At 41.2% G+C, this 16,951-nt stretch overlaps 1 protein-coding gene across 6 annotated transcripts in view; it reads right to left on the reverse strand.

The window, feature by feature from the left end:
- The window catches only part of TLN2 (talin 2), a 136,953-nt gene that overhangs the window by 30,041 nt on the left and 89,961 nt on the right, over positions 1-16,951 (reverse strand). For all 6 annotated transcript variants that reach the window (XM_083870743.1, XM_083870740.1, XM_083870742.1 and 3 more), the window contains 15 exons: positions 15,997-16,125; positions 15,283-15,385; positions 13,504-13,712; positions 12,576-12,695; positions 11,518-11,715; positions 10,630-10,769; positions 7,842-7,935; positions 6,797-6,886; positions 5,546-5,668; positions 4,148-4,291; positions 3,800-3,961; positions 2,570-2,710; positions 2,113-2,294; positions 1,583-1,715; positions 55-156 (listed from right to left, as the gene is read on the reverse strand). In XM_083870743.1, coding sequence (XP_083726869.1) covers positions 55-156; positions 1,583-1,715; positions 2,113-2,294; positions 2,570-2,710; positions 3,800-3,961; positions 4,148-4,291; positions 5,546-5,668; positions 6,797-6,886; positions 7,842-7,935; positions 10,630-10,769; positions 11,518-11,715; positions 12,576-12,695; positions 13,504-13,712; positions 15,283-15,385; positions 15,997-16,125 — 2,070 coding nt within the window. The remainder of the gene's footprint in view (positions 1-54; positions 157-1,582; positions 1,716-2,112; positions 2,295-2,569; positions 2,711-3,799; positions 3,962-4,147; positions 4,292-5,545; positions 5,669-6,796; positions 6,887-7,841; positions 7,936-10,629; positions 10,770-11,517; positions 11,716-12,575; positions 12,696-13,503; positions 13,713-15,282; positions 15,386-15,996; positions 16,126-16,951) is intronic.

A 16,951-nucleotide genomic window follows, 5' to 3' on the forward strand; every position in this document is an offset into this window, starting at 1 on the left:
CCTAAGATTCAGCTATCCAGGATTTCCAATGCCTTTGTCATGGCAGGACAGTACCTTGTGCCCCAGCTGAGCTGCCTCTCCCCGAGCTGCCGTGGCTATGGGATCAATGAGGTGGCCAATTTCCTGTACAACTGATGTCAGCTGCTCCTGTAGAGCCTAAAAAAAGAGAAATTGTCAGTTGCTATCACAGTTGCTCTCTTACCCAGTTGTACCACACTGGACAATCACTCTCAGACCAGCCAACATTCTCAAAGCTGTTCAAGTGACCTGCTATGGCAGAATGCAGAAATCCACACTGCTGGTTTTCCTCACATACTGGCTCATTGCTTTTCCCTTTACCCTCTTTCAACAACAGCAACCCTGAGATGGGCCTGCTCCTCTTGGGTTTATATCTGGGGAGAGAATGCTGACAGTAGCAAACTCAGCTAAGGTGTCCTTTCTCACTGCAATGTGATCAAGGCCCCCCTGACATCTCCCAAGCTATTTTTTGCCCTGACAAAGATTTAGTATCACTGCACCAATCAGAAAACTATCAGGAGCACTGATTTAAGCGTGAAGAAACATTTTTCAAAGCAGAAAATACAGTGCAAGGACAAAAAACTCTGCCACACATTTTTAAGCGAGTGAGAGAAATCCACTGGCAAAAGAAAACTGTCACATCTCTGAAGGACAGACATGAGAAGTGACCTCCTGAACACAATCTGCAGAATAGGAGTAAATATATTAAAAGCATATTAATGGCCTGGTCAAGACATAAATACTGGCTTTTAATTCAGAGGCACTTGATATCTTGGCAGCCATCAGGATTAAGGTCACTCTCATGATAGGCAAGGGAAAAAAATATTATTTTTGCCCTTTGTTACATTTCTTGACAACTTTATAAATAACTGCCATTTTTGGTAACATTTACTTCAGTTCAACATGGTGAACACAATAGCTTCATTATTTCAATGAAAATGAATTATGACATATTTCCTGCAATGACTTCTTTTGTACAGCTTAATTTGGTGTGACATGTTTCTAGGATGCAGTGGTACAGTCTGAAGAAATCACTCCAACAAATGCATAATTTCAAGAGGCAACAGTATGAGAAGACATAAATACCAAAATGAGAATCTCAGTGTGAGTTGAGACAAGGAAGAGGGCAGAGAATGAAGCTTTCTTAAAGTGAACATATCAACATCACCTTCAAATTTCACTTATTAGAGGACAAACTAGACATTAAGAAAAAAGAACATTGACATTTATGTCATTGGACTTCTAGTAATAGAGTAGCTGCAGAGACAAATATATTACGAATCTTCAGAAACTAATCCGGCTTTCACATGGCAAGGCACCACAAAAGCTCTATCAGTCTGTCATATCAGCTTAGGAAATCAGAGTAATATGTGGGTGGCAGTAAAAAATAACTACTTTCACCCCTACTATTCCCTGGTGATTCTGGGATCTTTTGAGAAGTGATACACTTGGGTCTGTGTGTGACTTTGCCTGAAAAGACCCCAGTAAGGACAGTTCTCCCCTCAGTGGCAGTGGATTGTGCTGTGATTGAGCAGCAGGGTGTCCACACTGCTCTGTGCCTCACCTCCACAGAGATGTCATCCCTGGTGGCCAGGCTCTGGCTGACAGCAGCGAGCGAGGCCTGCTCAATGTCCCTGATGCACCTGTTGATCCCATCGATGGAGAAATCACATTCTCGCTGCCCCGGGGCCTTGTCCCTGCAAAACAGACACACTGCACTGAGCAAGGTGGCAAGGAGCAGGGTCTTTCATAAATACACATAGGCCCACTCTAAAAAAAGTAAATAAAGCTGTTTCCCATATATTGCATTATGTGGAGGTAATATTAGCTAGTGTTCATTTTCTACAGCATTCTTTACTACATTTACCTCAGAGTGAATTGAGGGTGGAACCAGAGCCGGAGAACAGAACACAGACACAGAACAGCCCTGTGCTGCAGGGTGCTCCAGTCATTAACTGTGATTAAACACTCAGTGTAACTGGGGAGATATTGTGCATCACAGAGTAATTTCTATCAGTGAAAAATTACACAGTGGTAATGGCCATATCGCATTTTTCTTTATGAACACTTGCTCAATTACTACAAAGGACATACCTGATAGAGGTAATAAGACTCTTGATAGAATCTGAGACTGTATGGGAATGCCCTGCTAGTACAGACCATGTAGGAGGGTCTTTGGGATTGATAGCCAGAGAACGGGCAGTTTTGATCAATAAAGATGAACTCTCCAACATTGTCTTAGCTGAAACCAGAATTGGCTCCTGTGCTCGTGATCCCTGTGGTCAGGAAGGTATAAGAACAGAAAGAACATTTTAATTATTATTTGAGTGCATCCACACTTTCTGCTCCTAAAATTCTATTTAATTAACAGCATTAAAATAGAATTATAATTTCCTCCATTGTCCTATTGTATTCACAGTCAACACAGAAACAGAACAAAAGTAATCAGTCCAACAGCTTTCTCTGAAACATACCTCAGAAACATGTCTCAAATTAAGGAATGTTAAAAAAATCCTTTTTTCCAGCTGAGAAAAGCAGTATCCTGCCTTACCTCAGTGCTGATCTGTGCTGGGATGCTGACAAATTCTGGGTTTGAAGCAAACGCTGTCAAATTTTCCACAGCCTCTATTAAAGGTGCAGTGGCAATTCTGCACTTGTTGCGGTTCTCGTCAGAGAAATCCCCATCCAGTGCCTGGAAATGAAATCAGGATTGAGCTCTGTCTGAATGGCTTTCTTTAGCAAAAATGAAGGAAAATGGTTTAAGTCTTCCTAGTTTTAAACCCCTGCATGTTTATGATATTTGAAAGCTCCTCCACAAACAAGGTTGATGCCAAGAATATAATCTTTAAGGTGTGTATTTCTTTCCTCAACTGGTTACTGACCCTAAACTTTAAGCTTTTCTGTTATTGCACTCTGATGAGTCTCTCAAGTCTCTCTCTGATGAGAGTCAAGTCTCTCAAGTGTCCCAGCACCTCACACTCCAAAGGGTGGAAGGGAGTAACTCCCACCCTTTGTGGTTCGTGAAGGTGATTGTTTCCTACAGACTGATTTTGAATTTTTTTGTTATTTCTGTTTTAAGCAAACCAGTAATGTATTGCTCTCATTTTCACCCAAGTCAACCAATCTCTCAATAAACATTTCAAGTAATGAAATCAGATTAGATAAGTTAATGGCTTCCAGAAGGCTTCAGAATTGTGAATTTTCCACGGCTTCACAAGTACCAACTCTGCTTGCACGAAAAAACCTACTCCCTACCAAACTGCTGGCAGGAATCTGGAAAATAAAAGGTTACTATATACAGGAGACTATCAGCAACACAAATGGCTTCTATTTGGTTCCCACTAATATTTATTTCCTTCTTTTTCCCTCCTATAGATAAGGTAAAGCTGTCAGAAATAGCTCCAAAAATCTCCATATACTGGGGAAGTTAACACCATTAAGAACTTTCACATTCAGTTGCTTGCACATTATTTTTATGCTGCAAGCTCATGAAATACATCAATCCTGAGGGGACTCATAATGGATGGGCCAGCTGCCTCCTCTAATATTAAAACTGCTCAATTTTTTTCATCTTGAACTCAGCAGTTACACCATTAAACAAGTTTTCCAATTCAGCTCTTCAAAAATTTAATTAGTGATTTTTTAAACTATGCATATCCAAGGAGGTAAAAAGATATTTCTAACTGTTCTGATTCTGTCTCAACAGAGGGGGAAAACCCAAACAAGAAAACCCCCTAAAATCACACAGGAAGAAGGAAGCACAATTAAGCAGCATCTGTACCTTGATAGTTTTAACCAGGTTGGCAGTGCTGTTTGCAACTTCCTTGGCTGACTGCACAAAGTGTCTCTTGGCAACAGGATTTGCAGTTTTTGACGAGGCGATGCGACAGGCGTTGCACAGAGCAGACGTGTGTTTGGCCACGATGGTGGCAGCTGATAAGACCTGGAAAAACCAGCACAGGACAAGGACAGTGTCAGAGGGGTGGGACAGTGACCACACTGCAGCTCTGCAACGTCAGCATCCAAAGCCAGGCACCAGAGTCAAGCCAAGCTGCCTCTGACTGGACACAAACAGAGCAAAGCCCCGTGTGCTGACAGGGATGGGGCCCCTGCCATCCTCTGCAGTCACCTGTGAGGGGCTGCTGGCTGGATCCACCAGGTTCTGACAAGCCATCTGGATTGCTTGGTTGGCACGGGCAAACTGGATTGGGTCCACCAGGCCCTGCTGACCAGCCTGGCTGTTGGGGTCTGAGATACCGACCAGGTAAGCAGCCTAGAAATGGGGAAGAGAAGAAAACAATCCTAATAAATCATGCTGAATATATCTAGGATCTCTGGTAAACTTGCCATATGTCATAGCACATGGTGGTCAGAGCTTATTCAGAAATCATACTGTGAAATACAATTACGATTTATTTTTAGCAATACATCTCCAGAATCTACTGAAACCAAGAAAACATACCCTTACACTTGAGAAATTTAATTAGCTGAAACAAAATTAATAGCCCACTGTTTAGACAGCTGCTGTCCTTGAAAACATTGCTTGTCACTTGCACAGCCAGTAGAGAGCTTTAATGGTTAGAGGTACTGGTAAGTTATTTACTGTATTTACTGTAAATTACTGTGGTTATTTACTGTGGCCATGGTTGGAGGCAGTGGGGTTTTTTATCAAGACTACAAAAGCAATCCAGCAAAGGCACTTCTGCAGAGTGCAGGTCCCATCAGGCCTGCAGCTGCTGGCCTCACTGCAGCTCAAGGTGTCTGATGGCCAACCTCACCTTCCCTCTCAGTTATAAGTTTTATGCCTCTCAACAACCACAACTTACCTGAACTCTCACAACTATATATGAAGATTCCTCATATCTATTACAGATACCATTATCTGTCACCTTAATATGACAGTAAGGCAACTCAGAGTCAGATGTGAAGGAGATTTAGTCCATACCAAGGCATTACACAATTGGGGAAAGCAAGAAGAGGTTTTCAGATGCAGAGCACGATCCCCCACAGCCAAATCCTTCACCAAAGTGAGTGTATCAGCTCTTGATTGTTCACTCAGTTATCAAATCAGTGAAACCACATTTGTTGTAGCAACTTAAGAATTTTGGTTATTCCAAAAGTACCCGAACAACTGAATCAGGTTTCTTCTTAGTTCCAATGTCAGAAATTTGTAGTGCTCCTTAAGAACTTTTACAAACTAGAACTTGATGCATTACTTTTAACTGTGGCTTTCTCTATGATACAATAGTGATGAGCTTGAGCTGCAAACATGAATTCCATATGCTGCAGCTTTGCTTTATCCTCAGCAAAGGATAGATGTCATTTCCTGTCCTTAGAAAATACACATAATTGCACTCTGCTCCTCCTGCAGTTTGTGCAGTTTCTGTGGCTCTACACAGAACACACCGTGCAATACATCATCATCACTTGCTTGACCAGAGGGAAGTGAATTTCAGATTTACAAACCCAGAACATGAACTGGATAAAAAATAAAAACTTAATTGCTTTACAGCCTTCAGTCTCTTACCTGAGCTGCTGCCTCTGTGAGGCCACAAAGAGCCTTGGATGCAACTCCAACACATTCTCCAAAGACTAAAAGATCCCCAGTTTTTGCATTCTGGGAAATGCCTGCCATTGATTCTCCAAGAACCTTGGAAATTAAAAAACAAAGTTATCTTCCATATATGCATCTCTACCACTTAGAGGCAAGCAATTGCTGTCCTGAAACCAATTTTGGCCACAAACCCCTTGGACTTGGCTTCCAGAATTTTCAGACTTCACTGATCTGGGCACACTATGTGGTTGAGGGATCAGGCGTGCACAGCAAGCCTGGACTGACAGGGAACATAAGCACTACTACAGCTCAAATGGCTATGAGGGGACAGAATTAACCCTCATTAATTTTGCTCTCATCCATTACCCATCACAGCTAACCTGGCACTGGGTGCATTTTAGACTGCAGAACGTGACAGCCAGTACTGCAGATGCTGTTGACACATCCAGGATCATCTTTGTAACCAAACTCACTGAAGCTCACTGAAAATGAAACTGCACCTGGACTTCTGGAACCATCTCAGTGTCAGAATGCACATGAATTCCCACATTATGTCCCACTGAATTCAGTTCACTTGGCTTTGAAATTCAAAATGAGCTCTGACTGCAGTAGAGCATTAGATGCAAGATGACACACACATCCACTAGGTGCTTTCTCTTTTAGAGAAGAAGGAAGATGAGACATTTCCAACACATCAAATAGTAAGGACACCAAAATCCAGCTTCAAAGGTAGATGAACAGCACAGTTTGATTAAAAATAACTGAAGAGGTTCCCCACAGGTTTTCTGATGTGCTGGGGTGTCTGGACTGCTCACACATTTGGCAAAACTGTTCTGCACAGAACAATACAATGGGATTTCATTGCCAAGGACCCCCATTCATGCTTTGGGCTGTTCTAACAAGAGCTGCAGTCAAAATACAGCACCCCAAAGTATGGCATGCTGTCTTAGTGCACAGGAGAGGAAGGGAGAGAGGAGAAGCTTTCAGAGCATTGTGTACCAGTCACTTAATTAAAAATTTCTTACTGAGGCAATACACCTTCTTAGTGACCCAAACGTGAAATCATCTGTAAGAGACCTATCTCAGGCAGAGTTTATCAAGGAGTGTAGCAGACATTTTAGCTATAAACACTGACTGCAGCTCTAATGTTCAATATGCATGTGGAAACTTCTGAAAATCCAAACACACTTTATTACTGACACAGAGATGGGAAAAAGAAATTACCTTTGAGTTTTCCATTACGCCCTCAATGCAATCAAAATATGAGAGATCGCTCACAGGTTCATTTGGGTTGTCCAGCATTCCCTTAACTGTCTGAAATAATGGAAGAAACTGGTTATTGACAGTCTGAAACACTGAGCTGAGAACACAGACCACCACACCTATCCTGCTTATCCCAGTGTAATCTCACATGTTTGTCTCCAGCAAGCAGCCAAAGCCCCACACTCCCTGAGGCTGTGCCATGCAGGGAACCACACCTAACAGGAACTGAGCTGTGGGAACTTCATATTTGTGCACCTCCAACCCCCTGGAAGTTCAGGATTATCTTGTGGTTGAGATGAGTGATATATGGTCAGAGATGCTGTTCCTCAACTTGACATGAGGAAATCTGGTTTTCTGTCAGGTGTCAACAGTGTAACACATGTTTTTTCAGTACTATTTTAAATTTCATAAATGAACTTGAAGGGGTCATAAGAAAAACAGCTGCCATGTGTTGAGCACTGTCTGGAAACACAAATGAACTGAGTACACACCACCACCTGCCTGCCTCTTACAGTGTCAACAGGTTTCCTACCATAGGAAAAACTCTGTCAGGAAACTACATATAGTTGGGTTTAATTTCTTTTTCTGAGGTGATTCTGAGTCCTGAAAATAACAATGTGACAATCAGTCACATATTCATTGAGAAAAATGAATGAAATTAGATAACAAAACTTGTAAAAAGCTGCAAAATGCAGGAGGCTAATTCTTTTTACACGAAAATATCTATAGCACACCTTTTTTCAAGTTTAAAGGAACACTATTTTACTGCCAAATATCATACAGGAAAGAATTTTAATCCTTCTCATGAAAGTGAAATCAATTAAGCAGAGAAAGATACTGGCAGCTGTATCTGACATTTGCTTTCCACCTAAAGGAAATCGAGGCATGATTTTAAACACTTAATTACCAAGTGAGAAGCCAGTAACGGAGCTGTTCAAAGACTACAAGGGAAACAAACATTTGGGGCCCACTTTTATTTATAAGAACTTTTGAAATGTAGTAATACCTCCAGTTCTCTGAGTGCATTATCACATTCCTTCTGCCCGGGAGCTTGCTGGGTGCACAGTGTGATGAGCTGGTTTATGCTCTCAGTCACAGCTCTGGGGAGAGGAGGAAAAAAAAAAGTGAAATTTGAAGTCGAACTATTTTTCTCCATAAAACTTTTGCCATTAACTGTATACTGCATAAGGAAATAAAACTTGCATCTTCTACATGGCTGAGTCCAGTAGCCAAACTGGTGGCACCTCTGGGAAAACACTGGTGACAAAGGACAGAACAGCATCTGGCAGCAGGCCAAGGACAACATATTACAGTGACATAGTGGAGCTGCTGAAAGCTATTTCAGCACCTCTCCAGATCTGACAGTAACTCAATCGTTTCCCAACTACCATCCCAGGAGCCCTAAAGGATACAGAAGCAAGTGTCTGGCATGGAAAACAATTGTTAAATATAAAGTAAATGTTATTTACCTTTCTCTAGCAAAATCTTGTGTCTTGTCTGACATACTGTAATGCACACATGCACAATCCTGCTATACATCTCTATAGACTCTTAGCAAATGGCTTTTTTTTTCTCTTTAACTGGTATTTTCCCCATGGTTTATATCCACAGAGAACAAGTTATGCAAAGGCATTATGTTCCTGTGGGAGTTCACAGCTCTTGGACAGAGGCTGAACCTGACAGTCACTACCTGTCTTTCTGATGAATGCCCTGATAATAGGCAAAATTCATTGTAACTACATTCATTATAGACTCATGACTAACAGCCCAGGAAAGTGGCATCTAGAAGAAGAGAAAATCAGTGAAATTGGAGTGCATGGAGAATATGCGTTCCTCTGGCCTTGGTAACTGAATGGCATTTGCATTACTTTCCCTTTCAGAAAACAGGCACTTGATAATACATCAATAACATGATTACCTTCGTGGTTGGTATCCCACTGTTACAAAAGGAAACAGGATGTGCTTATTACATTTAACACGTTCATGTTAAATTCCAGGGCAAAAAGAATGGAAACTAATAGACATATTAGTTTAACTGAGACTCCTAACCCTTGTCAGCAGCTTTGGTGTTCACCTGCTGAACCTCAGTGATTACTATCAGAAAAATATCATTGCATACAGACACAGAAATAAGTGACAAAAATTGAAAGTTCTGTTCACTCCCAGGGAAACTTCACACAAAAATATCTTGTCTGCTGTTGATTTTAATCTGAGACACAATTCCTACTGACTCAGAGAATATCAGCAGTTGAAGAGAGAGAATTATCACCTTTGTAGAGGAGGCCACATGGTCTCACAAACATCATTATTACACCCCAAGTACCTCTCCCAGGAATCCATCCAGTGTACAAACATTACTCTGAAAACCATTTGGCCACAGTAGAACCAGGAAGGTGGCCCCTCAAACACCAATCCCAGAGTGGAAGATGACTGCAAGGACTCTAAAGGCCACATCTGTTTTCATCAAATACAACACACACATACTTGGACCCTGCAGGGAACTCAGCCAGTGTTGCAGTCCTATCAGAGGTGGCCAAGGAAAATGCCTCCACAAGGAAGACAAAGGTGCTGAAAAAGCTCAAGTGTCTCCTACAGCTGGTGCAAATGGGGAAGAAGGCAAAACAAACCCAAGAAAACTTCCAGACTAATCATAGTACCACAGATGATGTGACAAAAATGAGAAGAAAAGCTATTTTATAATAAGGAAGCTGTGTCTCTTTTTTCATTTTCATGAGAAGAGAGAAAATAAAAACATTTGACACCGATTGTGTCACAGCAGGCAAAGAGAAGAGAGCCATGGCAAGCTTGTGACAAGCCAGAACAGGGGATCTGAGAAGGGAACTGCAGTGTCTCCTTAGCACCTTAACCAAACTGCTGCAGTATTTACAGCACACAGTAAAAGTGCAGTAGTATTTACTGCACACAGATGTGTGGTGTTTCTGTAAGGTCTCCCACATGCACACACACAGAACAGCTGCCTCTCCTCCCTTTTTCTATTACATGCTTCCACAGAGGGAATTCCAACCTGGCAGGAACTTACAACGACCTGGATTTCACTGGGTTGAAATTCCTCTACACTCCAATCAGAAATGGTCCAAGCCTAAAGCAGAAATCTGGAGTAGTTTGATGCTGCAACAGTAACAAAATCTCATGTGCCTCTCACACCTTTAAGCAGCTTGTCTTTGGTTATCTATAATTTTCATAGATGCTATTTATTTCCAGGGAGACAAGAGAGATAAAAATTTTTTTAAACAAAATACAATGAAGTAAAGTAGCATAAGTTCTTAAGGAAGACCTTTAGTGAGGGAGTGGATTTATAATCCCTAAAGTCAGGGTATGCTCCACTGAAGAAACGTAGCATTTAACCCTTTCAAGCATTCCTGATGCACACATGGACACTGTTAGTGATAGGTAGCTATGATTTTCAAGCACATTTTATCAAAGAATATTATTCAATTTCTTTTCATTCAGGGATTGAAAGGCTTAATGCTAGCCATTGCCTTGTCAGAAGACAGATGGTGAGAAAACAGAATGTAAAATACACTGATTCCTTTCAAAAACCAAGCCAAGTCTTCAAATACTGATTCCTATTTCCACCAAGGGTAACAAGTTATACCAGCTGAGGAACTACTCCAACATAAGCAACTCTCCTCTGGCCTACTTCCATTTAAACAGAACTACAGGTTCCAAGCCCTCAGTTAACTGTCAATAGCCAAACAATATATAAGCACAATATAAATACCACAGAGAAAAGCAAATATCCCAGGAAAACAAAGCAAGCAACACATCCTTACCTTGCTGCTGCTGCTAAGAGGTTCTTGGCATTAGGAGCTCCAGGATCAACAGACAGAGACTTGGCAGCCAGTAACAGCTTGCTGGAAGCCATAGAGATGCTCTTGAGGTTACCTATGACTTGAATCTGGTCCTCTTTAGTCTGCAAAGCCACAGCAGCATAACATTAAGAACAAAATGAGCAATCAAGAGTGTGCTAAAATCACACATGGAAACCTGGTTTGTTTATTCACCTGAAACCACTGACATATGTGAGCTCAGATGGCCTAAGCCTCTGTTCTCCCAGACAGGTGCCTCTAAGCTTCACTTACAGAACAGAAAAAGACCCTTACAACAAATAGCTTGGCTTCTAACAATGGTACTATTCACAAATGAGCAAAGGAGAAACTTCACTACTTGTTGAACAATGCTTTTGTTGTCAAGACTCTTATGTGTCTCTGCCTGGCACAATTGCTTCGCATTATCCAGTCAGTGTACATTCTGTATTCTGACATCCTTTGTACAGCCTGCAGCCCTCTAGCATCTAACTGGGATGGCTCACACAAAAATATCCTCCAGAAAGTAATTTTTCCCAAGAAAATAAGTTCCTATAAGCCTACTTCAGTCAACATTCTGACTTGGATGTTCTATTACTTATTTTAAGCCATTGCTTGAAAAGGGAAACCTGTACTTAAATACAGTTACAGAAAAGCATTTCATCTTCACAGCAAAATGCTGATTTCTATTCTTAACAGATAACCAGCTCCAGATGACTCCCTCACAACAAACATCTCCTCACACACAGCATGCTGTGCTGCAAACAATATATTGTGCTACAACATAAACAATATACTGCACTGCCAGAGGTGATGGCCAGGATGACTCCTCAATCAGCATGATCAAGAACTTACTTGGGCTTGGCCAGCCATTTCAATACCAGCATCAAGAAATTCATCAAAGTCATCACTGAATTTCCCAGAGGCTGCAGCCAGCTCCCCACTTTGGCCCCTTGTGGCGTGGACAACTTCCCCAGCTGACTGATTCAGGTCTGCTGCTGCCTGGTTCAGTTCACTCTGAGCTTCTTGAAAGGACTTGGAACTTGGAGGTAGCTGTAAGAGACAAAGTTCAGTATTTTATTCTTTGTCACACCACACCAGCCTTTTATGACTGGAGAGTTCAATACATGCTGAGAATACCAAATGCAAGGAGTAGTGAGCTGGAGCTATGGGACAGCTGTCAACCAGAAATCTGTCCAGCAACTTGTGTCCTGCTGTTTCTTTCAAGGGACACACAAATCTGTAAACTTTTTGAGAGACACAAATATTGGCAGCCCTTCAGAATTGCTCTAAATGCTCTCTAGTAAACCAGTTGGGTAAAAAAGCCCCTTGGTTTTATCAAAAGGCATTGCATAAACATATCAAAATACAATTCCTCCTTCATTCACAGGATACCATGGTCAGTGATGGACACAGGAAAAAAAGCTGTTCAAATAGTATAACCCTCTGGCAAATTACCAGTGCAAAAAGGGGTTTTTTTTTGACAAGAATGCAGTTAAACAAAGTAACAGTTCTACTCTTTACACAAAATGACCAAGCATTTTTTGACAAATCACAATGCTCCTTCAAGTACACTGATCACTTCTAGGTGAGAGATGAACTGTAATTTTCTAATTTTCATATTCTTCAGAATGTTAAGTCATAGTCGCCATTTTCAAAACCAAGAAGTTAATACCAATCTATGACAATTTGAATATTGGCTTCACAAGTCACAGGCACATTTCACCTTGTCCATAAAACTACAAAAATGGTATTTCAGTCTAAGTAGCAGCTGCCTAAAGGTGCATAAACTTAAGCACAGCTTACATGAAGTATACTTAGGCACATTTACTAAATAATGATTTGACACATGGGGAACCCAGATCTGCTGTTCAGTTTTCTAAGATACATTTCCACATTAAAAGCCATCTTACCGAATCAACAAGGAGCTTCTTGCTGGATTCCCCAATACTCTTTAAGGCCACATCCACATCCTTTTGTCCAGGCAGACAATTCACACAGTTATTCAAGGAGTGAGACACTGCTTTTGCCACCTACAACACACAAATGAACACATTCATTCACACTGAGAGGGGCTCAAGTGCTCATTTACAGGAGGCACAGTCTCTACTCCATACTCAGCAATTCCTACATTCTGATCCTTACAGGAACATTTTCAGGCCTGCAACTGCCTCAGTTTGCTGACCTGCAGTCTTTATTGAGGCTCATCCATGGGACAGGACAGTGTTGGCAGGGCAGCTCCACAAGTGCTCCTGGCACCTGGGATAAAGGCTGCAGCACTGCAGATAAGGGCATGGCCCTTAAGTTATCTATGTACGAATCACAGAAATTCATTGCATGTTACTTTTTACAAAGTTCTGATTAAAACAAAGGTATCTTCATAAGAAATTATTTACAATGCAGGCCGATTCTAGAACTTTTCAAATCAGTAAAACAAAGAACCTGTCACTCCTAAACAAACATAGTGGTGCCACACATGAAGAAAACATGCATTCACCTTTTGATTATAACATGGATATAGATATTTTATTTGAAAGTGATCAGTTTACTGGCTATCTCACTTTTGCTGAGATTTATGTCTCCTCACATATGTTGTGGTAAAAGCACAGAGCTGCATCTTTGTATATTTTTCTAAGAGATGACTAAAATACCATCCTTTGTACCATCTGCATTGTTTAACATAGGCACGCTGTAACTGTCTGAGAGCTGTTGAAAGGAATAGAAAGCTGAACATACCCAGCAGCCTTATTTTCTGTCCTTTTCTCTCCTTACTGAATGCTGATTTGGAGTAAATTCTCTGGGTGTTTGACAACTCCTGCAGCTGCTCAAGTCCCAGCTTACCTGAGCTAATCTCTGCTGACTGTCTGCATCCCCCGGGGCAGCCAGGGCCTGCTTGGCCTCCTGGATCAGCATTGCAGAGCCTTCCATGACATCCCTGGCTGAATCCAGCATGGCATGGGCCGCCACAGGGTCACTGGTGGATGCTGCAACCCCTCGTGCTGCCTGAGCCAAAGTCTTCAAGGCCTGAGCAGTTTCTCTGGCAGCAACTCCTATGGTCACATGTCACCAAGGATTCTGTTAGTACCTTTAAAGACAATCTTTGCATTTCATGACATGATCCTATTGCAAAATAACACTGCAAATCCAATTTAAAAGAAAATGTTCAAACAGGAACACATTTGAAATACACAGTATCATTTGCTTAGAGAAATGCCTGTAGTGAAGCCATAAAGTCAATATAGCCCGAAAACAACATTCTGGACACAGCTCTCTACACCACTGACTACATCTTAGTGAAGCACTGAAAAAGGAGAAAAGCTAAAACCTGTAGATGAGGAAAAACTCATACTCCAAGCTATGGGGGAAGTGATTGCCTGCAAGAATGGTGTACAGAGTTCAGAGCCACAGCAGAAAAATAGTTTAACTTCAAGCAATCAAAAAAGAGATTATTAGGAATGATACAACTTGCTATAGTCTAACATAACTGTGAGTAAAAACATATAAAAATAACTGAATGAAGTCACAGAAAGGATGTAATAAAATCACCTTCTGTGATCTGTCTGGCCGATGTTAAAGGACATCTATCAACTCCAGTGCTAAGGCAGAAGACTATGTGAACAATGGTCTCCTATTTATGAAATTATTGAAAAGGAACTCATTGCTTTGTAGGGTTTCCTACAATCTGATGATAAGGGAGCTACTCAATTTAGCTATTTATTATCAGCTGCAAGTATCTACTCCCTTGCCTGATACCCAGTGCCTACTTTTGCACAACTATGTGATAGAAACATGAGCCATCTTGATGAAATTCCATCTGCTTCAAATGAAAGCAACAGTGAGTTCTAGAGCCCAGACACAATTATAAACAATGAAGTGGTAATTTCCATAATCCATTTTATCAGTAACATTAGACAAAAAGCCTTATGGGAGCATTTACAACAACAGCTTTCATTTCTAACAGAAAAAAGGACACACAGAACATTTTAACATCTATAAGTAAACTTTTGTCCTTCCTGTAGAGGTTTTTTCTTATTAAGGTGTTTTTTGTTTCTAAACTAAAAGTGCAGGTATAAAAATAAACTGTAGAAACTGTGTGCCCAGGTTCCCTGTTGGCTTTACCTCCAAATATGCAAATGTGCTCAATGGATTAGCCAGAGCAGCTGCATTACACACATGAACTGGTGACACTTAGGAAAAGATGCAGTTCTCAATGTCACCAAGCTGCCCCCACTCTGTTTTTATCCTGTTGCTTCAAAACATATCCAAGGCACCCTTTAAACCTTCTGTCAGGATGTAGCAACATTTCCAGTGGCACTGACCTTTAAAGTGCAATACATTTTATTTCAGCCCTTCACAGAGTTTCAGTGGCACATTATTTACAAAAACAACAGATGTCCCAATCTATTCTGATTAAAGACAGAGCAGATTGCACCACTGTTCTTTTATGAAGCACGAGTCACTCTCACAATCCTTTGTAACATACCACAATTCACTATCAGCACTAAAAAAAAAAAAAATTGAATAATTCCTTGATTTAAGTAGTCTGTGACAAGAAAACCTGTCATCAAGTATTTGATGGGAAGCAGAGGTTTCACAGAGCCATTATGAATAAAGCAGTACCTGTGTAGTGCTCGTTGCCCTGAGCAGCACAAGTTAACAGCTGGGCCATTGAAGAACCCACTGCTTTGGAGGTGCTTCCCAGGTCCTGAGTGCATTTCTCAAGCTGTAAAAAATTGCAAAGGCCAATTAGTTTAAGCTCAGTGAAAATACACTTCATATAAATAGTACTGAAAATTTCCTGATTCCACAAAAACCTAAACTTTCACCTCAGCTACTGAATATTCACACAATTTCTCTGAAAACTGACTAGTACAAGTTTTCCCTGTTCAGGATGAAATAAATTAGCATATAAGGTAGTGCAAACAATAAAACCATTTCATAATTAGCAATGGAAGTAAATACGTTCATCTAAGGAAGAGTTTTTTTTCCCCCCCAAAGAAACCATTTCACTTTCTAAGCCTACCAGAGCTGGCTGTCCTGATCATTACTGAAAAGAAATTCTTTTTGACAAGACCAAAACATTACTGTTACCGAATTGTAATTTGTACAATAGAGAAGGAGGCTCTCCAGTCCTATGAGTAACTCTACTACAGAACATACTGTTGGTGCAGTAATAAAATATAATAAAATACACTGTTTTTAAGAGAATCAGTGCAAAATCCTATCAGCATCATCATTATCCAAAGCCTCATGACTTGTTTTGCCTCTAATATTTAAGTTTTTTAACAGCTAACTTTGTTTGTTTTTAAATGAAGAACATCCTTCCTCAATTACAGTTTCTCCTGGGAGAGGTTTTAACTGTCCATCCACAGCTGCCATCTTCGCATCCTGCAGTTCATTTTTGAGTGTCTGGACTGTATTCAAGGCAGAATCAATTTCCATTGGGCCACAAGCTTCATGAGCCTATTCAGAAAGCAGATCAGTACCACTGTTAGCAGCTGTATGCAACCTTCAGAAACAGTAAATGCTTCAGATCAAATCTCCCCTCCCAGATTATTTCTCTTCCTACTTCAGAGGCCATTGTGAGCCCTCTAAGTGTTACACATCATGGATTGCAAACTCCTGAACAATATTTTCAGTCTGTGAAGGGAATAACACTTTTAGAGGCACCAGGGGAATGAGGTGCACTTGGCTTGTGTACTCCACAGCAGGCAGCTCAGAGACTGAAAGAGTAACTGCTGCACTCCGGAACTCTAGACTTCCCCTTTGACCTCACTGTGCATCATGACCAAAATCACACTGACCCCCTGATGTGGCAGCCCCCATATGATGTGGAGATTTCAGCATCAGCTCAGGTGTAGCCACCTCAATGCTGCAGTCCTGGTTTCAGGCCTCAGTGCACACACACACATACACACAAAAAAGATCAGACTTTCCACCTGCATTTTTTTAAAGCCCCACATAGCTTAGAAATCTGCGTGTGAAATGCAGAGAGCCTCTGCTTTCCTGAATTTTAGAGATACTGATTCCAGTTCACAATTACAGCAGTAACACAGCAGAGCTGTATCTGGGCACTCAATGGTTTGGTGGGGCATGAGATGTATTCCCTTTTCCCTGCTCTCCCTCTGAGTGTAACAGCAGCTCAGTGTCTTGAAGTGCTGCTCTGTGTATTCTGCTCACATTTGTCTGGGATGGAAAGGGGAGCACAAACTTCTTCAGTTTTCTTGTCACTCCTCCTTCCCCTTTCTATCATGACACAGAGGCCATTTGGGAGTCTGAGCAAGGTGTG

This window comes from Zosterops lateralis, assembly GCF_965231275.1.
Source record: "Zosterops lateralis genome assembly, chromosome: 13".
In the NCBI taxonomy this organism is placed as follows: domain Eukaryota; kingdom Metazoa; phylum Chordata; class Aves; order Passeriformes; family Zosteropidae; genus Zosterops; species Zosterops lateralis.